This window comes from Polychytrium aggregatum, assembly GCF_025602895.1.
Source record: "Polychytrium aggregatum strain JEL109 chromosome Unknown BJ171scaffold_14, whole genome shotgun sequence".
Classification (NCBI taxonomy): Eukaryota; Fungi; Chytridiomycota; class Chytridiomycetes; order Polychytriales; genus Polychytrium; species Polychytrium aggregatum.
In genome coordinates this window covers 174171-196918 of record NW_026516216.1, presented here as the reverse complement: position 1 = coordinate 196918, position 22748 = coordinate 174171, and the positions used below count along the sequence as shown (strand labels likewise).

General features: G+C 57.7%; 7 protein-coding genes and 2 non-coding genes across 9 annotated transcripts; 7 read left to right on the top strand and 2 right to left on the bottom strand.

Moving 5' to 3' along the window:
* Positions 1–344: 344 nt before the first annotated feature.
* BJ171DRAFT_567290 (uncharacterized protein) lies at positions 345–1467 on the top strand (the record flags this gene model as incomplete). Its single annotated transcript, XM_053113462.1, has 3 exons — positions 345–386; positions 600–760; positions 981–1467. 3 exons carry the CDS (start codon positions 345–347, stop codon positions 1237–1239), a joined length of 462 nt encoding a protein of 153 aa, XP_052967584.1. The 3' UTR covers positions 1240–1467.
* Positions 1468–2450: 983 nt separating this feature from the next.
* Positions 2451–2522, top strand: BJ171DRAFT_t121. The gene has a single exon. It is a non-coding gene; the product is annotated as a tRNA-Cys (tRNA).
* A 38-nt stretch (positions 2523–2560) lies between these two features.
* Positions 2561–2632, top strand: BJ171DRAFT_t122. Its single transcript has one exon. It is a non-coding gene; the product is annotated as a tRNA-Lys (tRNA).
* Positions 2633–4953: 2321 nt separating this feature from the next.
* On the top strand, positions 4954–5634 carry BJ171DRAFT_423080 (putative siroheme synthase Met8; the record flags this gene model as incomplete). The annotated part of the gene is made up of 1 exon (XM_053107579.1): positions 4954–5634. A coding segment is annotated over one exon (681 nt), but the record flags the coding sequence as incomplete, so codon positions are not given.
* Positions 5635–6552: 918 nt separating this feature from the next.
* BJ171DRAFT_422965 (uncharacterized protein) lies at positions 6553–9648 on the top strand (the record flags this gene model as incomplete). The annotated part of the gene is made up of 1 exon (XM_053107574.1): positions 6553–9648. A coding segment is annotated over one exon (3096 nt), but the record flags the coding sequence as incomplete, so codon positions are not given.
* A 1260-nt stretch (positions 9649–10908) lies between these two features.
* On the top strand, positions 10909–12241 carry BJ171DRAFT_500644 (uncharacterized protein). Its single transcript, XM_053110579.1, has 4 exons — positions 10909–11116; positions 11236–11382; positions 11524–11681; positions 11780–12241. The coding sequence occupies exons 1-4, from the start codon at positions 10985–10987 to the stop codon at positions 11973–11975; spliced, it is 633 nt and encodes a 210-aa protein (XP_052967581.1). The 5' UTR covers positions 10909–10984; the 3' UTR covers positions 11976–12241.
* A 1140-nt stretch (positions 12242–13381) lies between these two features.
* Positions 13382–15199, top strand: BJ171DRAFT_500643 (uncharacterized protein). Its single transcript, XM_053110578.1, has one exon. It carries the CDS (start codon positions 13715–13717, stop codon positions 15131–15133), a length of 1419 nt encoding a protein of 472 aa, XP_052967580.1. The 5' UTR covers positions 13382–13714; the 3' UTR covers positions 15134–15199.
* Positions 15200–15297: 98 nt separating this feature from the next.
* Positions 15298–16615, bottom strand: BJ171DRAFT_500642 (ML domain-containing protein). The gene is made up of 2 exons (XM_053110577.1): positions 15871–16615; positions 15298–15562 (listed from the first exon to the last, which is right to left on the bottom strand). The coding sequence occupies exons 1-2, from the start codon at positions 16276–16278 to the stop codon at positions 15482–15484; spliced, it is 489 nt and encodes a 162-aa protein (XP_052967579.1). The 5' UTR covers positions 16279–16615; the 3' UTR covers positions 15298–15481.
* A 161-nt stretch (positions 16616–16776) lies between these two features.
* BJ171DRAFT_500640 (uncharacterized protein) lies at positions 16777–18155 on the bottom strand. Its single transcript, XM_053110576.1, has one exon. It carries the CDS (start codon positions 17988–17990, stop codon positions 16884–16886), a length of 1107 nt encoding a protein of 368 aa, XP_052967578.1. The 5' UTR covers positions 17991–18155; the 3' UTR covers positions 16777–16883.
* Positions 18156–22748: the final 4593 nt, after the last annotated feature.

The following is a 22748-nucleotide window of genomic DNA, read 5'->3' as shown; positions in this document are numbered from 1 at the left end:
GATAAAAATGGGGCACTGCCATTTCGTATGTTTGGGAAAATCGTCTTTGAACTTTGGTTTTTTCCGACCTGCTAGCCAGTTCCATCCTTGCTACATCAAGTGAGTGAGGTTCCACGCCCTTGGCTGGCTGAGCTCCAGTCATGGCCAAGATTGATTCAAGACATTGATCATCCATGACGGTCTTGCTACTCGAATTAAAGCGCCGCGGATAAAATGAAGTATATATCTGTTCAGTAGCAGTCAGTCCCGTTGTTGCTTGGAGCCATCTCCCATTTACTTGCCTCTAAATTGCAACCTTGATTGGAAATGCCAATACTCTAATGGATCAAAGAGTCGTAAGAAATATGGCGGAGATCTTTGATTTTAGTCGCGGCAATCAGCGCGAGGTGTGAAATTGTAGGTTTCAGATGTATCCGAATTATATCATGCATTAAGGGAAGTTGGTCCAAGAGGTGCACCGACAAAGACACGGCGAGCGTAGGCTTTATACAAGGGATGCTTCGGCGTAATAAGTCGTCGTAGGCATTGATTCATTCATTTATCGCAATCTCTGCTGCAGCTAGTGCTTTCCTCTCTAGGTAGCTTTGCATTGTAGATAGGTGTTTGTGGATCGGTATTTGTGGCGCGCCATCTTTCTGGCGGGGGACGCAGACTCCACCGATCATGTATCACAGAGTTTGGATCCGATGGCAGCCTACATCCGCCTCCATAACTACCATGGTAAAATGTACAAGAAAACCTTCCAGACACGGCTCATAAGGTTTGGTGCTTCGATGGTTGGTGATTGATCCATCGGAGCGATGTCCTCTGGCAGAGTCTTGTCCCAAGCCAATCCGTCAACGCACCAAAGAATGCGCCGAAGGGAGAATATATACCATACTCTTGCAGCTGGAAAGTCGGCTTTGTCATGCGGCAGAACTGACGGAGCCGACAGAGCCAACAGAATCGATAAGATTGACAGAGCCTACAGAACCGTCAAGAATCGACAAGAATGACAGAGCCGACAGAACCGACAAGACCGACAGGGCGAATACGATTAATAGGACTGCTTTTGACTTCATGACTGTCCGGGTATCCGAGTATTTGTATCCGAGTATCTGTATCCGAGTATTTGTATCCGAGTATTTGTATCCGAAAGTTCCAGGGCGACTCATGTTTATAATAACAATAATGGCGCAGCCTATAAGCAAGCTGTTTGAAACTGCGATAGGCGCGTTTAGGCAATGGTATCAGGGATAGCTGGCTAGAGCAGTCCTCGAGCGCGCAAATGTGTATCAAATGAGGATGCTATGTCTTTGATCTTGCCGATTTGGAAATATGCGCTACTGAGCCGAGCAATTATGGTTATTATCATTGTTATTAGCATCATTTTTGCACCATCGGCGATGAATATACCTCGACGATTCATTGTTATACTTCATCGAGCTTGATCATGGTCACAAGTGTACGATTGGCGCGTAGTTGGCCCCTACGATCTGCATTTAATCGGCACATAGATCCTCTTGAATCGTACCAGACTTGGGCATGGCTTCCAATGACCGAAATTGCCCGGGTTTCCGCCCAGCGGACACTCTGCTTGATGAATTTTCTTTGTATTTTCGCAAATCACGCACGATGGTTCGATGTCCACACACGAATCCATGTACCGAGCAGGACAACGGCGAACATGGGCGAACATGGGCGAACATGGGCGAACATGGACGAACGTGGGTGAACACGGGTTGAGACGGACGAGATTAGTGGACAAGGAGGGGATGGAGGGGCAAGGCCGGCCGCTGGGACTGGAAGTGGGATAGACACATATTCTGGGGAGGGGGCGGAAGAGTGTGAATGGGCTTCTTGTTGAGCCCGCTGTGAGCCCGCTGTGAGCCCGCTGTGAGCCCGCTGTGAGCCCGCTGTGAGCCCGCTGTGAGCGAGATCATGTCTCTTTGTATGTTGGAACCAGCAGGGGATGTGTGCAGATGGGGGATCATTGGTGAATTGCTGGCGGATCATCGGTGGATCACCGATAGATGCAGACGATGCGGCGTCTACGCCGGTTCATCACGGCCTGTACATCATCATGGTCAATTTCGAGTAGGTGGGTCTACCGAATGGAAATTTCATATCATACGAGAGAATTGGCCTTGAAGAGTATATTGGTGGTGCTGATCGCATGGCAACGATAGGAATACCATATTTCTCAGGCGGTGGATGCGCACTATGGGATGCCAAAGAGGGGGAGGGGCGCTTGAGACAAAGACATTGGGTTGGTGAAAATATGAGTTGTTAATATATATGAGAGCATGATCAAAAGCAAGGGTCGAGCGGGCAGCGGTGGTACAATGTGCGGGCTGCAGCGGTGCAATGTGCGGGGGCTGGGGCGGGTGGCCAAGGCGGGAGTGCAACGAAACCGGGAGATATGATCAAATGTACTGTTGATATATGCACAAAAATGAAAGAGCTCGCAAGGACCTTTAGCTCAGCGGTAGAGCAATCGACTGCAGATCGATAGGTCCCCGGTTCAATCCCGGGAGGGTCCTGTGAGTTCGTGGTCTCAACAACAGAGCTCGAGCTTTGAGCCCGGTTAGCTCAATGGTAGAGCGTGAGACTTTTAATCTCAAGGCTAGGGGTTCGAGTCCCCTATCGGGCGCCAGCAATTTTTCCTATTTTGCCTCGTCCTGTCTCATTGGGCTCTCTGTCGAATCTTCCGCCGGTCTTCCCTGGGTCTGGGCGGTGCTCGCTGTTTCTTTGGTGTTTCTGTTTCTCGTTCTTGGATGTGTTTGTCGGCCCGGCGCTGCTGTGCATCCCTCTGGCTCCATCGCTCCATCGCTCCACTCGCCACCCCGTCCACAATGCAGTGCTTCGCTGTCTCGCATCCGGACTGGCCGCCAATACTTCCCCCCCCCCATCAAGCTTGTCCTTCCGATCTCCATCATCTCGTTCTGGTCTTGGATGTGTCTATTGCCCTGGTCAAACTCTGTGATGTTTCATTGAGCCTCATGCTTCCTCACACTCGTCGTTTGAAGCTCTCCCGTGCTCATAAGCTTCCCTTCTGCCGCTTCATCCAATGGGTTCTGTGTTGTCCTCTCCGTATCGATTCTGATATTTCAATTCACTTCCCCCTCTCATTCACGCGGCGCATTCATTAATTCCCTTGCATCACTTTGTGCAGTAGCTGTTTGGTTCTGCCTTCGGTTCTTCAATCATTTTTGTTGTCACTTTTGTGTCTTTATTCAATTTTCCCTCATGCACTCATTCTTCTATTTGCTCATTCTCTTCAGGGCACATTCGCTCCAGTATTCCGATCATTGTGATTGACCGAACCCTTGCATTAGTCCCGTTCTTCTGTGACTGTGCAATGTTGCCACCGACCTGTATTTCTCTCAGGAGACATCGGTGCACTGCATACTTGATTCATCGCTCTTTCGGTGCTTCCTACTTGAGAGTTAGCTCATCTTTGTCCACTGAGAGTGCATGCGTCTCGTTTTTTCAGTGAATCGTTTGTGATCCTGTTCCCAATCGGTCATCTGACATTGAGTGGTCTCATCGCTTGAGTGCCTTCGAGGCACTTCCGTCGTGCCAGCGTTTCGACTCGGAACCATTCACCAGCACGGCAACCTCTTTCGCCGCGACCGCCTTCGGCTGGCGTCCGCAGCCGACGCGCAGGCTCATCTCTGGACTGCGGTCGATCGCTCCACATCAACCCCTCAAGGTCTCTGTCCCCCACAGATGCCCGTCATGCATCGCAGAAGCATCCCGATGTTCAACGGACCAGGGCTGCGCTTTCCCACGGCCAGCCATTTGACTCGCAGGATTGGCTCGATCCGCTCGGAGCCTGCCCCCGACACGTGGCTGCTCGGCTGACATTGCGGCCACGCTGAGGCTTGTCGTATACCCACAGAAACTTAGCGCCCCCAAGAACGGCGGGATTCCCAAGATAGGATCCAGGAGCCCTGTGATTGGCTGGTGATGTCCTCGCAAGGTGCTTGGCTGGCGATGGCACCATCGCCCCTGTCCGCCTTTGTGATTGGCTTGCGATGTCGCCATTCAGCCGACGGTGCCGCGGCTTGACGAGTGTTCATTAATAACGGCAGAGGTTCTCGCCATCCTGGCACTGCTCTCGCCGAGACCATTTTCGCTGTGCGCACGCAGCACGCCGCTAAGGCTCCTCGGTCCCTACGCGAGAGCACCGAGCGAGACGATGACAAACGCCGCTATCGCCGTTACGCACAAGGCCTCAAATCAGATCTGCGCTCCAAGGAAAAAAACTCTGCCGTCCTCCCCCCAGAATAAAAGCCCTGGCGGCGACCCGCATTGCCGCAGCAGGTTCCCACCACGGCCATCTCCCAGCCGATCGTCAGAGTCGCCGTCTCACCGGACGTCTTGACGCAATTGCATCTGGCCTTGGTTCTGGACTCCACCTCTCCTGGCTCTTGCGCAGCATCATGTGAGTATCGCCACCAGTCTGTCCCAGTGATTCCTGGAAATCCATCGACACCCAGACCGGGCTGTTGCTCGGTTGCATCTCGGTGCAACGACCCTCGCAAATCCGATAGTCTTGTAACTGACATTTGCTTGGTTACCCTGGAACTTGCCGAACAGAACCACGCTGCCTAACTGTACTCTTACCACCTGAGTCGTATAACTCGTACGTAGTTCACACAGTATCATAACGTAAGTGCCTGTTCCCATTCCACCTGTCGATCGGCGGTGCTGGTCGCATGAGATCCACATATAGCTGCTCCCATTGCTGTTAGCTACTTCGATCCTCAGCCGGTCGTGCTTGGCTTGACCTGCGTCCATCGGGTGGCACTTTCGTTTCCCCGCCGTTGCCCATGGATGGCGTGGCAGTCCAGCTTCGTGGTCGTTTCAGCATGATGTCCCATTGCCTACGCCGTCAGCTTTCTCTGAATTGGACACCTCGCCGCCATCCGTATCGTATCGCTGACCAACTTCTGCGTCTCCAACAGCATGGGTTCTATCGCTCAGCAGTCCCCCGTACCTCGTGGCGGCGCCTCGCTCATTGTTGCCTGGTCCATCGCCAGCCGCCACATCCTGGTTGTCGGCGGAAGCGACGCTGCTGCCTCGCGTGTCTTTTTTGCACTCGAGGCCGACGCCCAGGTCCATGTGGTCGCCCCCAAGACCTCGCTCTCGCCCGCCCTGATCGGCCACATCGACCGTCGAGAGGTTACCTACTACGACCGCGAGTTCGAGCAGCGAGATCTGCACGACAAGTCCATGGTCTTTGTTGCCAGCGAGGACGCCTCGCTCGCCAAGCACATTGCCGCGCTCTGCCGCATGGGCCGGATTCCCGTCAACATTGCCGACCAGCCGGATCTGTCCGACTTTTGGCTGACGTCGACTTACCGCGACCACGCCCTTCAGATTGCCGTTTCCACCAATGGCAACGGCCCCAAGATTGCCACGCGCCTGCGCAAGCACATCGCTGCTACCCTGCCCGAAGGCTCCGGCTTGGCTATCCAGCGTCTGGGTGTCCTTCGCCAGAAGCTCCGTGCCGCCGATCCCTCTGACAAGTCGGCGTCTCGCCGCTTGGCCTTCATTAACAAGCTCTCGGAGGCCTGGCCCCTGCAGAAACTCGCCGAGCTCACCAACGGCGAGATTGACCAGCTCGTCCAGATCTACCTGGCGGGCCGCGAACAAGCTGCCCCCTTCCAGGTCCGCGCCGGCTCCCTCAAGTTTGTTGCTGCTGGCAGCGGCTCGGTCTCTGGTTTGACCACGGCCGCCTACCATGCCATCGTTCACGCCGACGTCGTCCTTGCAGATGACACTGTTTCTCGTGAGGTCCTCGCTCTCGTGGCCGGTGAGCTCGTTCTGGTCCCTACCGCGGCCAAGCTGGCCGAGGTCGAGGAGCAGCTCTCGTCCACTGCTGCCCCTGCCATCAAGACCGGCAAGGACGTTGTTGTGCTCAAGAGCGGCTTCTATCTGGACCCAAAGGAGGCTGCCTACGCCGAGAAGATTGGCATTGCCGCCGAGATTGTCCCTGGATTTGCTGCCGAAGCCATCCCGGAGACCAAGGTCGAGGCCAAGACCGAGACCAAGGTCGAGTCGGTCCCTGTCGCCATCCGATCCGCCTACACGGGCACTCAGCCCCTCACCATCCCTGCCTTTGGCCCCCAGAAGGCTGTCATCACCTGCACCTATGCCGGCCGGGGCTCGCAGCTGCCCGCCTACGTTGCTCAAAAGACGTTCGTGTTCTTCCTCACTGCCTCGTCCATTGTCGAGCTCGTCTCTGACCTGCGCCGCCACTACTTCACCGACAACCTGCCTCTGACTCTTGTCGAGCGTGGCGCCCACCGCCCTCTCAAGGCCAGCATTGGCAGCATCGTGGTTGCCCTCAAAAACAAGGCCCTGACCCTCCCTGCGGCCATCATTATCGGTGAGGGTGCCCATCTCCTCGACGACAAGATCGCGGCCCAGTTTGTCCCTCGCAGCCACAGCGAGCCCTCTAGCCCCAGCACCGATGCTACCGCCAGCCCCATCATTGCCCCGGCCATCAGTCTCGATGATGCCAAGCCTGCTCCCCTTCCCAAGCACCACGGCATTGAGACTCTGCTCAGCGGCGAGGAGGCTGTCGCTCACGTTGCATACGGTCTCTCGGATCTGTCGTTCGTCTACAAGGTTGCCCCCGAGGGATACCTGGGCCAGCCCCTGGAATCCCTGGCCAAGGATTCGACCCCGAACGCCTTCCACAAGTCCCACAAAAACCTCGCTCTCAGCACCCGCGAGGGCGCTGCCACGGCCGTGCATGGTGCCCTTGCCGCCGGTGCGGCCGTCACCACCGTCACGTCCTCGGAGGCTCTTCCACTCATGATTCCGGCCATGTACGGCATCGCTGCCGAGCGCAAGGCCGTGGTCTTCCACGTTGGTTCGCAGGCCATCACCAGCGATCTTGGCGTGGTCAGCGACTATTCGGATGTTCTTGCGGCTTCCTACACCGGATTTGCCTTCATCGGTTCGTCCAGCGTCCAGGAGGCGCACGATCTCTCGCTCGTTGCCCACCTTGCCTCCTCGGTCGCTCACCAACCCGTCCTGCACTTCTTTGACGGCGCTCGAGTTGCCAAGGAAACCGCCAAGACCTTTGTTGCTCCTTACCACGAGCTCTCCAGCCTGACCCGTGCCATTGCCCACCGCCATGCTGCCGTTCCTCCCGTCGAGCGCTTCCCCGAGGTTGTCCAGGAGGTCATGCACGAGCTGGCCAAGTTCTTTGGTCACGAGTACAAGCTCTTTGAGTATGTTGGCGCCCATGATGCCGAGTCGGTCATCGTCACGCTCGGCCCCGCCAGCAACGTTGTCGAAACCGCCGTCGAACACGCCCGCCAACACGGCAGCAAGGTCGGTGTGCTCAAGATCCGCCTGCTGCGTCCCTGGTCCGCTGAGCACTTTGTCGCCGCCATTCCCAAGACTGCCAAGCGTATCGTCGTCGTCGAACAGGCCACTGCTGCCGGCACCCATGGCCCTCTGTACCTCGATGTCACCGGCTCGTTCTACAGCGGTCACTGGACCTCTGCCATTCCCGCCATCAGCAAGGCTCACTTCCAGGCCGGAGTCGAGCACTTCCATCCCGCCGCTGTTTCTGCTTTCCTGGCCAAGCTCTCCAGCTCGCGTCGGGCTCCTCGCATTATCGAGCTGTCTGCCGCCGACGTCCAAAAGAGCGCTGTTGCCGACGGCGTCCACCAGGCCGTGTTCTGGGATGCCCAGGAGCAGGGTACTGCCAAGGTCGCCCAGGCGGTTGCACAGTACATTGCCTCTGAATCCTTCGGAACGGTCCAGAGCCACACCGCCCGCGACGACGTCCAGATCGAGCCGCTCTCGAGCACCTCGCTCCGCTACAGCAAGACCCACACGGCCGTCAACTCGCACCGTGTCCAGGCGGCCGACTATGTGGCCATTCACGACGTTGCTGCCGTCGAGCGCTACAACCCCATCGTTGCAGCCAAGACCGGGGCCACCGTGGTGATCAACTCCGCTGCTGCCACCGCCGCCGAGCTCGAGAAGGAGCTCTCCGACTCTGTCCGTGCCGAGATTGCCCGTAAGCAGCTCAAGGTCCATGTCGTCGATGCCCAGAAGTATGCCAAGAAGTTTACTCTGTACCTCGGCAAGTCCACCGAGTATGTCAACCTGATCCTCGCGGCCGTCTTTTACAAGCTTGCGCCCGCCGTGGACACCCAGCACGCTCTGGAGCACATCTTTGCCATCGTCCGCAAGACCGAGACGCATGCCTCGATCGTTCAGACCAAGATCGCAGCCGTTCACCAGGCCCTCGACTCGATCACGCACATCCACGTTCCCGCCCACTGGGCCTCCGCTACTCTGGATGCCACCCTCCTGACCTCGGTTCAAGGCTCGCTTGCCCTGCCCAAGACCAGCGCTCCCAGCGAAGAGCGCGAGCAGATCACCCGTGTCGTGCCCTCTCATCGCGCTGCCTGGTCGCTGCTCTTCCGCGAGGCGTACAAGACCGACAAGAAGCTGCGTCCTGACGTCGACAACGCCTTCCTGGTCAAGGTCACCGAGAACCGCCGCCTGACCCCTGTCGAGTACGACCGCAACGTCTTCCACATCGAGATGGACACCACGGGCACCGGCCTCCGCTACGAGATTGGCGAGGCGCTCGGTGTGCACGGCCACAACAGCGATGAGGACGTCAAGACCTTCATCAAGTTCTACGGCCTCGACCCGCGCGAGATTGTCGTGACCGAGCGCGTGGACGAGAGCGGCAAGCCGTCGACCGAGGTGCGCACCGTTGAGCAGATCCTGACGCAGGTGCTCGACATCTTTGGCAAGCCCGGCAAGAAGTTCTATTCGTCGCTGGCCGAGTTTGCGACCGACATCAAGGAACGCGAGCACCTGAACACAATCGCCAGCGCCGACGGTGCTGACGAGCTCAAGCGCCTGACCGAGGAGGAGACGGTGACCTTTGCCGACATCCTCGAGCGCTTCCCGTCGGCGCATCCGTCGATCGAGGATTTGGTCAAGTTGGTGCCGGCGATCAAGCCCCGCCACTATTCGATTTCGTCCTCGCAGAACATGCATCCCGACAGTGTGCATCTGCTGGTCGTGCTTGTCGACTGGCGCTCGTCCACGGGCAAGACCCGCGTCGGCCAGTGCACCCGCTATCTTAACTCGCTCAAGGTGGGCCAGGCCCTGACCGTTACGATCAAGCCCTCTGTGATGAAGCTGCCCAAGTCGCTCACGGCCCCTGTGATCATGTCGGGTCTGGGCACTGGCATGGCGCCCTTCCGCGCCTTCATCGAGGAGCGCTTCTACTGGAAGTCGCAGGGCATGGAGGTCGGCCCGATGGTGCTCTACTTTGGCTCGCGCAACCGGGCCAACGAGTATCTGTACGGCGAGGAGCTCGAGGCCTACCATGCCGATGGCGTGCTCTCGCGCCTGCAGCTGGCCTTTTCTCGCGACCAGAAGAAGAAGATCTACATCCAGCACAAGATTGCCGAGGACGCCGACCTGCTGGCCAAGTACATCCTCAAGGACGAGGGCGCCTTCTACCTCTGCGGCCCGACCTGGCCCGTCCCTGATGTCAAGGACGCTCTTGTTGGCGCCTTCACTGCCGCCGGAACCACGGTGGAGCGTGCTAACGAGCTGCTCGAGGAGCTCAAGGAGCAGGACCGCTACATTCTCGAGGTGTACTAAGGCCGAAAGCCGGCTCTGATCCAGTTCTTGGGCGCAGCGAATGAAACCCCGCAGCCTTGGCTGTCGAAGGGCAGCGCCAATTGCTTTTCCTGAATACATTGATTCATCCATCCATTCACTTATTCATCCATTCATTCATTCACTGTCTCGGCCGTGAGCACAGCACCGGGAGTGTGCCGAAGGGGTGAAGCAGCCGAGACGATGGGCGGCTGCATCCTGTTGCATCCTGTTGCATGCTGTTGCATCCTGCTGCATCGCCTCCGTCGGGACTGCCCTTGACTGCGTCCTCTGCACGACGCAACAACATTGGTCGCTCCTGTTTTGCGGTTGGCGGTTTGTCTTTGGTTGTCAGCTCCGGCCCTGTTTCGACCCTGACGAGGCTTTCGCCAAACAGACCCTGACGCCCAAGCTCCGCCGACGGCCGGCGCCAATCAGGAGGGAGGGGCGCCTGTCCCTTTCTCGGGAGAAGCGGGGGACATTTCCAAGAGAGTCTGGCGAACATGCATGCCGCAAACGATCCCGCCGGCCGATCATGGCTTTCCAGAAGCTGCGGATTGGGCCGTTCTCGTGGCCGTTCTCGGACCGTGGCTGGATGGGGACTTGCGCAGCTCTGGTGCACAAGCGCACGGGCGATCGATCGGTTGGCTCGGGTGTGGACACAACGTGCGGGCTGTGGGGTCGTCTGGCTGCGTGGCGTTTGCAGACAATGACGGTCTCGGACCGGGTTGTGTGGATGGCGGGGATGTCGATGGTTGACGGTGCAAGCGGATGTTGGTATGCCGGGAAGGTTGGTACGGGCCGCTGAAGGCAGCAGGACTATTTCGAGCCCGCAAACAGCACGCGGCCGGGGTCTGTTTGTGACTGTGGCCGCCTGGGGCCGCCTGGGGCCGCACCGCCGTCAGCAGGGCCGCACAAGCGGATACAAACGGCCATAATTAGACTGGACGGCATGGGTTGCTCTGTGGGCGGCACGCAAATCAGCTCTGCTATCGAGGGCCGATCGAGGACTTATAGACTGTCTATAGAGCATCTATAGAGGTTGCTGTTGAATGCCAACAGATCCTTAACTGGTCGATCTGCAGGGTCTCCTTCCCTCTGTCGACCGCAAAGGCCCGTTCCCGATTCGTCGCCGGCCGCCCTTGCACCGCCTTCTCGCACCGCCTTCTCGCACCGCCCATGGCGCGCTTGGCGGAAACAATGCCGCTGGCCGGCCTATTTAAACCGCTCTTCGCCCCCGCTCCGCCTCGACTTCACTGCTCTGCACCGTTTTGCACCTTCTCGCACTCTGTACTTTTCTCGCACTCATCCTCCGCTCACTTCCGTCCATCTTTGCACCATGAAGCCCACCACTCTCGCCGTTGCTGCCCTCACCGTCGCTGCCGTCAGCGCCCAGCTGCCCATCAGCATTCCCAACATCACCACCCAGTGCCAGACCGAGCTCACCAGCGCCGCCACCACCATCCTGCCCGTAAGTGCTCCGCTGCGGTCGCCACGGCTGCCTTTGCCCTTGATCAATGCTCTCGTGTAGCAGTCGACCCGGCTCTCATCTTGCACTCTGACGCTCTTCTCGGCCTTGTCCGTCCACAGGCTTGCAAGCTCAACCTTGCCGATCTCATGAGCATCTCCAACGCCACTGCTGCCATTGCTCTGGCCACCACCCTGACCAACGAAATCTGCACCGACTCGGGCTGCTACACTGCCATCGGTACCGAGCTGCCCAAGCTCGTCGCTGCTGTACGTATCGGCCCTTATCTGTGTGGCTTGGCTGCTCTCGTTCGCCTTGCTCTCGACATCTTGCTCCTCCTCCGACTGCTGTTCGGTTCGCTGACCGATCCGATCCCTTGACACCCCTCCAACCACCATGGCGGTTTCCAGTGCGGCCAGTCCGTGTCCATCCCCTCCAACATTGGCGCCCTCATCGCCGATCCCACCAAGGACCCTCTCTGTGCCAAGGACCCCTCCTCTGGCCAGCTCTGCGGCATCTACCTCATCAATGCCGCCGTTGCCAACAACACCAACGCCACTTGCTCAGCGTAAGCTCTCACCGCATGATTATGATTGCGCACGCACTCCGAGTGCGTTATCTAGTTTGCCCCACGAGTCCATGCTAACCACGTTGCCCACCCACCAGTTGCTCTGCCAATGCCGTCTATGTCTTGAACGATGCCAACACCACCAGCAGCTTCAAGTCCCAGTGCCCCAACACTCCCATCGCCGCCATCACTGCCGCCAGCCCCAGCCCCAGCCCCAAGTCCTCGGCCTCGACCCTGACCTTCAGCCTGTTTGCCGGTGCTGTCTCCCTGGCCGCCGCCGTCTTTGCCTTCTAGATGACCTGGTGTCAACTCGCCTGCATCCACCTCGGCTCTCCACGCTTGCGGGAGTGCTCAGCTGGTATTCCTGCAATCGTTCCACCACTCCGCCGATGTCTGTACGGCTCGTTTTGACTGCGGCATGCGGTGTGCGTTGCCATATTCTCTGGCCACGAACAGAGTGACCCTGCGCCCCAAGCTTGGGCAACCCTATGTCTTGTGATATCGCTTCCCAGTTTCCCTGATGTATCAGTTCAATACAGCACTACTTTGTTTCCACCCTGTCTGTGAGCGTGGTTTCGGATGGCTTGGAACAACAAGACCAGCATCATTCGGGCCCATCCGATGGCTCCAAGACATCTCGAGCTGGATGGCCACATGTGCGTTTGTCCTCAGTGGGCATTTTGACTCTGTCACTGCTTGGTTTCGGCCACGAGAAGCAATCCATCCCCATGGCGGTCGAATCAGGTTCACAATCGCATCCCGCACCCAATCAGCCGGGCTCCGCATATCGTCGATGATATCTGTGGGTCCCATTGGCGACAGCGGCCGCCTTGTGTCCAGTGAAGGGCCATTGTGTTAACATTCGATCGGCCATCAAGACAACGTGTCCATTCGATTTGTGCACACTTGCCTCTGTGAATACGTTTCTCAACCAGTCGCATTGGGCAGAGACATCGCCCGGTCGACAATGCGACTTGGGCGACTCCTTTTGATAGCCACTTCCGTCGGCATCACGGATCTCTTCTGGCCGTGCTCCTCGCCATCATCCCACACTCATTTTGTCTCATTCCATTTGCTTTCGCTGCTTATCTTCCGCACTGCAGGCAATCACTCTATAGATTCAACCACTTCATATCCCCCCCCCTCGGCTCCATCTGGCATTTGAATCTTCCCCATTCTCACTCCCGAATGATTCCCAACACCCTGCTTATGAAGGGGAATCTTGCGTCGAGTAGTGTGATGCCTCGAGTCACTCCAGCACCGGCCCCAAACAGCCGCCAGTCGACCCTGCCCCATCCTCCTCCCCAGACAACAGCCGCCGTCCCTCCCAAGGACGACTTTCCATATGAGAGCTATACTCTGCATCCAGAGGGACGCAAGCGCCTCGCGTCTCAGCAGATGGACCACAGCAACACCTACTCGGGCTACCTGTGGAAGCGCTCAAGGACGAACGCCGGTAGGTGGCTTCATCGACATTTCCGCTTCGATGGAAAGGTTAGGATGGCTCTGTGCTTTTTCATCTTCTCTCGTTGCCACTCGATCGCATCGTTCGCACCACCCCGCATCCACTCTCTGTCGATGTGAATAGGCCCTCATGACATGACCGGCGGAGCAGCTTGCTCCATCCAAGCAGCGTTCCCATCCACATCCACATCCACATCCACATCCACATCCACATCCACATCCACATCCACATCCACATCCACATCCACATCCACATCCACATCCACATCCACATCCACATCCACATCCAGTGTCACTCCTGCTCACGTCATGTCTTTCTTGTCGGCTATTCTGCATCGCAGACGCTCTCGTACCATCACTCGGCATCCCGAACCAGTGAAATCAAGTGGTCCGTCCAGCTCGGCGATATCCAGTCCATCAACCGATTCCCAGATACCCCCTCCCAGCCAAAGCACTTTATCTTTGTCCTCGTCACAAAAAACAACGAGACTCTTGAGCTTGCCGCCGAGACCGCCGCCATCCAGAACCACTGGGTCAACCTGCTCTCGGCTGCACTCGAGTCGAGTTGGATGGTGGCCGTCAGCACCTCCTTCACCGGCCCCAGAAAGGCCATCCTGCAGGATCTTGAGGACATGCGCCATCGGCACCGACAGGAGGTCGTATACGTCCGTCCTGATCCCTCTCCGGCAGAGCTGAGCCCGGTCACCACGCCCCTTGCCCTCGATGCCCCGGATGCCGATCGCTTTGCCGTTCGCAGAGGCGCCCGTGGGCTGGTCCAGTCCATGAGCTCGCTTCCACTCAAGTCCCTGCACATCTCTGACGACAATCTTCACTCTGCCACCATCGCTGGATCACCGCTGCACCGACGAACCGGGTCGTTCAGCGGGCAGGTCGGCCGCCGGCTTGGTGAGTCGTCTCTGAGAGCCTCCATCGCCCTCCCCTACCAAGACCGGATCGTCACCATGACCGGCTCACTTGCCGAAAGCCGGGCATCATCAAAATCGAGCTCCAAGCTGGGCTCGCCATCAAAGTCGCTTCTGAAGCTTGAGCTACTCATGGCTGACCTGCTCCTGTCGGCACACGAGCTCGATTCTCCCTCGAGGACGCCGGCGGTCATTGCCGCACTGACGCCCCAGAGAACCACCTGGGGATATCAGCCAAATCAGCAAGCCGCCCTGACCCTGAGCCTCGACCTGCCAGCCCTCGGCACAGGCAAGTTCATCAGCGAAGACGAGCTCAGTCTGATACTGCAGCGCACCCATCTGATGAGCCCGGCCATGGCTGCGGCCAGGACATTCGAGATCCCAGCGTCGCAGCAACAGCAGCAACAGCAGCAGCAGCAGCAGCAGCAACAGCAACAACAGCAACAGCCTGCTCCTTCGATTACCGTTGCGCTCATCCCTGGGTTCATCCGCCAGGCGCTGGCGAGCATCGGCGGGCTCGAAGAGCTCATCGTCCACCATGTTCCAAGCCAGCGCCCGCGATTGATGGAAAAGACCCTCCAGGTGGTCTCGGCCAGCACCGATCTGCAGCGCATGCTCGACCAGATTGGCAAGGACGGGACCGAGCGCTCGGCCACAACCCAGTTCCAGAATGCCGTTCGTCTCCTCTGCCGCAAGTCGACCGAGTTTGGCCGCTGTGCGATCGAGAGCAACGAGCGCAAGATGCAGGGCCGGCCGTACTCGTGGACGGACGACCGGGTGGTGTTTGTTGCCCCTCCGGTCTATGTGCAGCTGCAGCCCCTGCCCCAGGAGCAGCAACACCAGCAGCAACACCAGCATCAGCATCAGCCGCAGGAGGAACCGCAGGAGAAGTCGCCGAAACAGCCCCAGGAACAACCACAGCCAGACCCGGGTTTCGCCGCAAACAAGATCGAGACCACCGGAGCGATTGCAACCCGGGAGCTCGCCGAAGCCCTGCATCTGGTCGAAGAAAAGCTGATGATTTTGCGAGACGTCTTCACCGAGTACAGTGTGCTCGGCCGGTAACCGGACATTGGCATGTAGTCGCAGCCATAGCCGTAGTCGCAGTCGCAGTCGCAGTCGCAGTCGCAGTAATAATCGCAACGTAGTTCCACCCGCATTCTCCGGCCTCGGTTCTGGTTGCTCTCCGCATTTCCGCCACGACTCTCTCGATGGACGACTCTGCTGGATTCTACCGCAAGGGCACTGGGCACAAGTGCAGTTTATTGAGTGTACATGGAGGAGGCTCAAGAAGGGAAAGGTCTGGATTGGAGGGGCTTGCTTTCGGAGGAGAGGCGGATTCCAGTGGTAAAGGAGAGAGTCAAGCAAAGGGCGGGATATATGCACAAACATCACAAGGGGATGCCTCCGGATCTACATGCGGAAGGCAGCGTTGACGCAGGAGATGTTTCGGCCATCGGCATGGTAAAGCTCAGCATGAACTTGATAGCGGCCCTGCAGAACCCCCGATTCGGCGTGAGTTTCGACGGATGCAGAACAGAGCCGTACCACATTGCCAAGCTCCAGGTTTTGGCGGTATCCGGGGCTGGTTGTCCACGAACGGATGGATGATCCGAGCTCGCAGTTCGGACAACACCACACCCACACCCACCCCCATCACTTTCACTGGCCGACTGCACCACGTAGCATTCGATCGCGGTCCAACCATGCTCCCGACACTGCACCAGAGCACTCCGCCGCCCAGGCCTTGCCTCGGCCATTCGTCCCCAAGGCTTGGCGGTGTTCTTGGCGGTGCCACTTACCGGAGGAACCTCGAAGGGAATGTCCGCGGTGTGGTGGATGTCGTAGTACCCAGGTTCAAGGGGACACTCCATGTTGATTTGCTTGACCTCCTCGCACAGATCCATGCGGGTGTCCACGAGCTTGAAGAGACCCAGCTTGACCCGGACTTGCAGGTAGGCGCCGACGTCGACTTGGTCGTTCAGATATCCGCGGACCTTGACGTCCAGGGGGCGCCCTCGCTTGGGAGGATCCGGGCTGATCTCCATCGACTCGATCGCAAAAGAGTCCGTCAGGGACGCACAGGAGCTCACCGAGCCCGAAGTCAGGTCCTGTTGCTGGGGCACGAGGACGGCAACCTGCTGGGGCACAACAGTGGCATATGAGGTCGCAAGGGCTGCAACAAGCAGGGTCAAAAGCGAGGCCTTCATCGCAGCTTTGATAGATCAGACAGAGATAGGGAGCAGGAGGAGTAGTTGGTAAAGGACTACGAGCGGGCCAGATCGGGCGGATGAGGAAGCAACGCTGTGGGCGGCGAGCGGACGAGACGGGTTCGGGTGCGCGAGTCGGGAGAAGGAGCTGGGCGACGAGGCAAGGTCAGACAAAGGTGTCGGCGAGCGGATGCAGAACGGATCACTCTGGCCGAGCGAAACAATGGGCAGACGGCTGATCAGGTCCAAGATGCTCGGGCGAGCCGGACCAGGGCCGGACCAGACCAAGACCGCAGCTGCCGGGGGTGGTGGAGACGGAGGCGGCCGTCGCGGGCGGCCACGTGGACACGCCAAACCCTGAATCCCGGCGGCGACACTCGCTGGCAGTGCGGCTGGCAGTGCGGCTGGCGGTGTGCACGGATTTGCAGGGACGGCCATGTCCGCCTGTTGGAACGGGCCGCAGCCAGTCGCCGTGTGGGCAACGCCGATGAAGTTAGCGCAAGGGAGGGGGCACCCGTTCGGCATCTGTATTGGCGGAGCGACCATGGCTGCTCTGCCTGTTCCCACGCGAGCGGCGGTACAACATGTTCATGGCGGCGGCTTGGTCATGTCTGTTCGTCGGTGCCCGAAGATGTGCTCTGGCCGTGCTGCTCAGCGTCTCTTTGGATGGACTCTCGCAGCCGGCGAGCATTCTGTCTTCCCCTTTCGGAGAGATCAGCCGGCCCAATTCCCTCCCTTGACTCTGCAACCTGGGCTCCAGCTAATGACCATTCCGGGACGGCCTGCAGTGTGCTGGCTGCCTTGGATCGGCTGTTGTCGCTCGTCGCTGTCCTGACCAGCGACGGTGTCCGAGCAAATCCGTGGTCTCGGCCAGAGGTGTCGTGCCCACTCCGGCTCGAGGTGGTCATCCGAGACGGCACTTCGCTGTGCTGCCCGCCTGTGGCTGTTGTCGACCGTGTGAGCGGCCGATCCGAGCTCTCCCGCATCAGATCGGCAATGACACTGCCGACAAAGCCCGATATGGACGGCCGCCGGGTCACAATGCGCTCGACCTGCTCGTAGCCTTCGTTCCAGTCGGCGCTGGGTGTCTCTCGAGCCGGCTGTTGCTTCGGTGTCGGAATGATCTCGGGTTCGACCGGAGCGGGCTGAGGGGCTGGCGTCGCCGGCGCTGCTGCCTCGCTGACAACATTCAAACTCGAGCGGCGCTTTTCCAGAGCCACATAGGCGTCGCGGATCTTTTGCGACATTTGCTCGATCAGCGACTTTTGCCGGATATCGGCAAGCGCCAACTTGGCCTCCTGCTGATCTTTTTCGCGGAGCCGGGCCCGTTTATCTTGCTCGGCGGCCTCCCGGGCAGCGCGCTGTCGTCGCTCCTCGGAAAGTGCTTGATCAACCGCCTTCTCCATCTTCTGGTACATGGTCCGAGACTGTGACGGCGTTGGCTTGGGTAGAAATGGGCGCCGCTTCGAGTAAACGGGACTCAGAGGTGGCCTAACGAAGGTGGGGTCGAGCTCGGCCGCCATCTTGGAGGGCACGCCTTCGGCCAGGAGTACGACCGTCTCGGGGCTGATTTGCGGCTTTGGGTCTTCCTTTTGCGCATCGGCTCGCCGGCGTCGAGAGGCCGACGCCGGCGGTGATAGCGAGAGATTGACCACACACTGGATGAGTTGCTCGAGCGGGCCGTTCCGATGCTCAGTAATGGCCCTGTGCATCCATCGAACCACATCATCGGGGGTCTCCAAGTCCGGCGCATCACCATCGGTGCCGGGTATCCGTCCATGTTCTCGCTCCTTTCTTGCGGCTGCGGGGCTCTTCCGGCTCGACGATGCCGCATGCGAGACCCAGAGACGGCTGGGTTCTGGTCCAAGACCGCCAATGTTGATGCCGAACGTGTACTCGGCAGCCACGGACTTGGGCTGCTCATGTATCAGAGGCTTGGGAATCCTTGGCGCCTCGCCGCCCTTTCCAAAGGTTGTTGACCGATTCAACTTTGAGCGGGAGCCCATATCGTTTGCAGATCGAGTAGACTGGGCTTGCGTGTTCGCAGATTTAGGATGGGCAGATCCTTCGCCTGCCATTCGGACTACGACCAGTTCCTGCAGAATCCTAGAGGCTACCGCCTGAAATAATAGGTGAGAGGAGACGTTACCCAACATGGCAGCTCACACGTTCAAGTTCTCCCGAGTTGATAATCCACAACGCAGTGGAACATACGTTGAAGTTATTGACCCGTATCTGCTCGTTGGTGGCCAGGCGGCGGTTGATCTTGACCATGTTCCTCAGCGTGCCCTCGAAGAGAGCCTGCAGCGAGCTGGAAACCATTCTGCATCGACGAGTTAGACCATCGATACTGCCGTTAGGTATATGGCATCGATTGAGCACGCTCACTTGCACAGCGCATGTCCTGATGGATTCACTTACATGACTGGGAACGAGCCCTTCCATCGCGTGTCCAGGGTCGGGAAGCATATACCTGATTTTGTCTAGTGAAGCCAGGCCAATTTCAAAGACACAAGAGGTGAGTCAGTGGGTGCCGATGTGTGGTTGACGTCATCGACCATGGGATAAAGATGCCGCAAGTGGTGTGCTTGACAGTCCCGTGTATGGCCCCTGGATCAACCAAACGCTGTCCATTCGTCGGCGTGGAGCTCACCCATTCGTCCCACTCTACTCCGTGCTTGATGTTGACGCCGATGATGCCCTCACGGCTCAGAAGAGCCACCTGCGAGTGCTCCAGGTGCAAATACAGGGCATGTCGCGCCTCCTTTGTGGACGAATTGCCGACGATCTTGCTGTAGAAAGATGCTTTGATTTTTTGCTGTCAGAAAGAGACAGCGGCGTCAGTCGAGTCAGGCATGCCGAGACTCGTGTACCTGCTCGGCGGTTGCCAGCGCAACTGCTACTCACGGCATCTGCAAACTTGGCCGAGTTGAGAAAGTACGTGTGCATTGGAATCTCGGTCTTGTCAAAGATCAGCTGCATGCTCTGATGCTCGAGGCGGCACGATGACAGGACCATCGGAACCATGGCGCGCAGGATGTTGGCGGTGAAGTATGGATAGATCATGGAAATCCAGTGCTTTTTCGATTTCTGTGATTTTGTGGATCGATTGCAGTTAGTCAAGAACAAGCAAGCGCGCGATCAAGACGGCCCCGGGATGCAGCGGTATACAGACATAGCTTGTTCCAATAGAATAGATCTCGACAGTCAAGTATCCAATGATGTCCTCGGTCACGCAATGCCGCGCGATGGTCTGCATCCAGTCTCGGACGCTGTCCATGCTACAGGATCGCTGCGGAGTGAGAATCCCGATTTCTTCATGCTCGGCGGAGTACAGCTGCCAGTTTAGGAATAGAGGTTGGTTAGCACAGATAGAAGGTGTATGGCCATGATTGAACACAGCGACGTTGGATTTCAAACTGTGACTGGGGTTGAGGCTGCAGACAACCCCCCCCATGGAAATTAGCGACGTTTGCTGGTATGACTCACGGCTTCACACGTGGCGATCAGCTTCCATTTGCCCGTGGGCTCGATCAGAATGAGGATCTCGACTTTGGTATACTGGTCCCCGCTTGGCGTCGGTGATGCCTCGATGTAGACGCCCCATCGCCGCCAGAGGTACAGAAACATGTCCATGTCCCGTATGCTCTCGGCGAGGACAATTTTCTGCTTCATCTCCTCCACTTTGCCCTCGATATCGGTGTTGATTGCTGCCTTGATCTGCTCCCAGTGGCCCTGTGTGATGTGCTGACTCAGAGAGGAACTCGAGATGATATGGGACGTCGACCCGAGCGACTCGCTCGATCCCATAGAGTCCATATCCATTGCCGACAGGCGCTTCTTGAGGATGCCTGCTGAGCTGAGATGTGCCGACGATCCAATAGGAGTGCTTGGGACCGACACCGGCGCTTGAACAGACTTGATGAAACGGAGGTGACCATCTGGATGGTTGCTGTGATGCGGTGGAGCATGCTCTCCGAGCGGCGAAGGCATCGCAGCTCGGTGCAGTGGCTGGGATGGCTTGGAGCTGGTCAATATATCCTTGAAGCTCAGTGAGTCGCGAACTTGCATCGTTGTCGGATATCGGCGAGTGGGGACGAGGGGGGTCAGTTAGAGACTGCGACTATACGAGTGGCAGAATCGCTATATCATCACACACGATACCGAGAAGTTCTGGCGCGAGCGGTTGATTTTGTGGATCGATCGGCGTGGTTAGTCACATACCCAGGAGTCCGTCAGGTACAGGGGTTCGATGAACATGCACTCGTTTGATGGGCTCGTCGACATGCAGACACCAGCGGTTGGTCTCTGAATAAACAACCATTGCCTTCATCAAGTCAATTGCTGCGTTGGTGGTGTCTTTGGAGGACGATCGCGTCCCTAGAGTTCCGTATGAAGCCGAGCGTAAGTCTCCCAGTCGAGATCGTCGTGGGCTTTGGACACGGAGTCCAGGTGCCCGGTCAGTGCAGATAGAGCACTTTTACCTGGTGGCACGGGGAGCGCCAGATTCTTCAGCATCCTATGGACGTTCGAGCGAGTGTTGATCTTCTCGTAAGACTCTGTGGACGGGCCGCAGATCGGAACTCCGAGTATCTAGAAAAACAAAGCAGCTGGTGAGAAGCTACTGCGAGGTGTGGCAAGGCCGTTGGTGGATGAAACGGTGGCTTTGGCGAGGCTGCCGAGTGGTGTGAGGCCACGACGCACACTGCATCTGCGCCTCCTCACCGAACTCAAGGTAACCTCGTCTTCTGTGACGACATCGACAACAAGCAGCGCCGGGCGCATCTTGATCATTTCCCTGATCTGGTTGAGGCAGCGGGTGCTCGCAACAGTCATTTTTGTGAGCGAAGCATCGCGCGGATAGTGCTCGGCGCACTCTGGGACGACCATCTTGATGCGTCCGTTTGTCAGCGGATTGCGGTCCGAGAAGCCATGTCCTGTCAGATACAATGCAGGGCTTCAGTCAGTACTTTTCAAGACACCAGAAACGATACAGAGCACTGTGTCATACCAAGAAACTTTCGGTAATACTCGGTAAGGGTGTCGTCAAGATATGTCGTGATGATGATCATGTCGACGCTCTCGTCCAGCAGCATTGCACATCTAAACGGCGAGTACAAAGAAGGCCAGTTTGCTCAGAGACTGTGTTCGCGACTGTGTCCGAGACGATGGCAAAGCCAATGTTTCCTATCGAACCTTCCAAAGTTGATATCTGGTGTAGAATAGCCGTTGTGGCGCCTGTTTGGAGAGAGAACGATGAGGAACCTGATCCAGCGATCGGGTTTGCTATCAGTAGCTGAGGGATCCCATCGGCAAGCTGGATCTGGCACTCCAAGGATCGTACACACTAGCGAGTGAGACTGCGCTCATCGCGGCACAACATAGCCACTAGTGTGCTTGGCATACTAACCTGCTCTGGCCCATAATCTGGAGCCAGTCTCGGATCATGATCTTTCGCAGCCGCGTAAACTTTTTGTAGTGCAGCAACTCGTATTGTTTCTATCGAGCATTACGACGAAAGCGTTGCGGCAGGTCAGTGTGCAGTTCGCAAACAGAAAGCGAGACAAAGACAAGACGTGACTCCTTTGGCGATACGAGGACGAGACCGCGCTTGCTGACGACCCAATCAACCGACTCGATGATCTCATTGGCTTGGACATACCTTCATGGAGCTCATGAGCAAGATTCTCATTTTCTTGACTCGCCAGTGCTTTACCAGGGTCCGTTTGGCCCAAAGTCTCCGCAGATACTCGATAAAGTCCCTCCTGTCAAAGATCCAGGTTGCCCGGCCACACATCAGACTCGGCAGACAGTTGAAGTTATGATGAAGCTGCGCACGCGCTGTAGAGCTTCCCTCTGCACGGCTCACCTCAGCACGAACATCCGGAATGTGGACTGGATGATGGTGGCGGCCTTCTCCGTAGCACCGGTGGCTGTGTACCGACGTCCAGGCGTAGAGACTGTGGCCAGTACCTATCATTCCCAGACCGGTGGCCGGCCGGCAGGGTGTCCAGGCTCCACGATTCAGCGATCGAGTACGCCGCATCCATATGCAAACCAGGCGGTCGCTTGTGTCGTTTGCAAAAAATACCTCATCTCTGTTTTCCAGGGTATCCATCAGCTCCTCCTTGGTCAGGGTTCTGAAAAACATTCGATTTGAAACATCGAGAATCGCTTGGCATCGGCATTCGGCCCAAGGAACTGTGGTTTTGACGACATTTGGCAGGATCAGTGCCCTGGTGCAAAACACTACGCAACGGCGTGAAGATGCTGGAGTGCTGCCTCGTGCTGCCTCTGGATATATAGGCATCCGGCCTCTGTCGATCTACACTTCTGCAAGGGGAGAAGTCGATGCCCAAAGAACTGCACCTGAATAAGCCGTGAGAAACTTTTCCAGACTCTCTATGACCCACAAGATTTGGAGCAACGTATCTGGATGCGTGGCAAGGAAGGATTGATACGCCGATGAC

What these genes read in the sequence shown, in the direction of transcription:
- BJ171DRAFT_500644 (XM_053110579.1), top strand. Translation starts at nt 10,985, where the DNA reads ATGAAGCCCACCACTCTCGCCGTTGCTGCCCTCACCGTCGCTGCCGTC. An exon ending in CCGCCACCACCATCCTGCCC is followed by an intron (nt 11,117 to 11,235) that starts GTAAGTGCTCCG and finishes GTCCGTCCACAG; the next exon opens with GCTTGCAAGCTCAACCTTGC. An exon ending in TGCCCAAGCTCGTCGCTGCT is followed by an intron (nt 11,383 to 11,523) that starts GTACGTATCGGC and finishes GGCGGTTTCCAG; the next exon opens with TGCGGCCAGTCCGTGTCCAT.
- BJ171DRAFT_500643 (XM_053110578.1), top strand. Translation starts at nt 13,715, where the DNA reads ATGGTGGCCGTCAGCACCTCCTTCACCGGCCCCAGAAAGGCCATCCTG.
- BJ171DRAFT_500640 (XM_053110576.1), bottom strand. Translation starts at nt 17,990, where the DNA reads ATGCACAGGGCCATTACTGAGCATCGGAACGGCCCGCTCGAGCAACTC.
- BJ171DRAFT_500642 (XM_053110577.1), bottom strand. Translation starts at nt 16,278, where the DNA reads ATGAAGGCCTCGCTTTTGACCCTGCTTGTTGCAGCCCTTGCGACCTCA. An exon ending in TTCCCTTCGAGGTTCCTCCG is followed by an intron (nt 15,563 to 15,870) that starts GTAAGTGGCACC and finishes GGGGTTCTGCAG; the next exon opens with GGCCGCTATCAAGTTCATGC.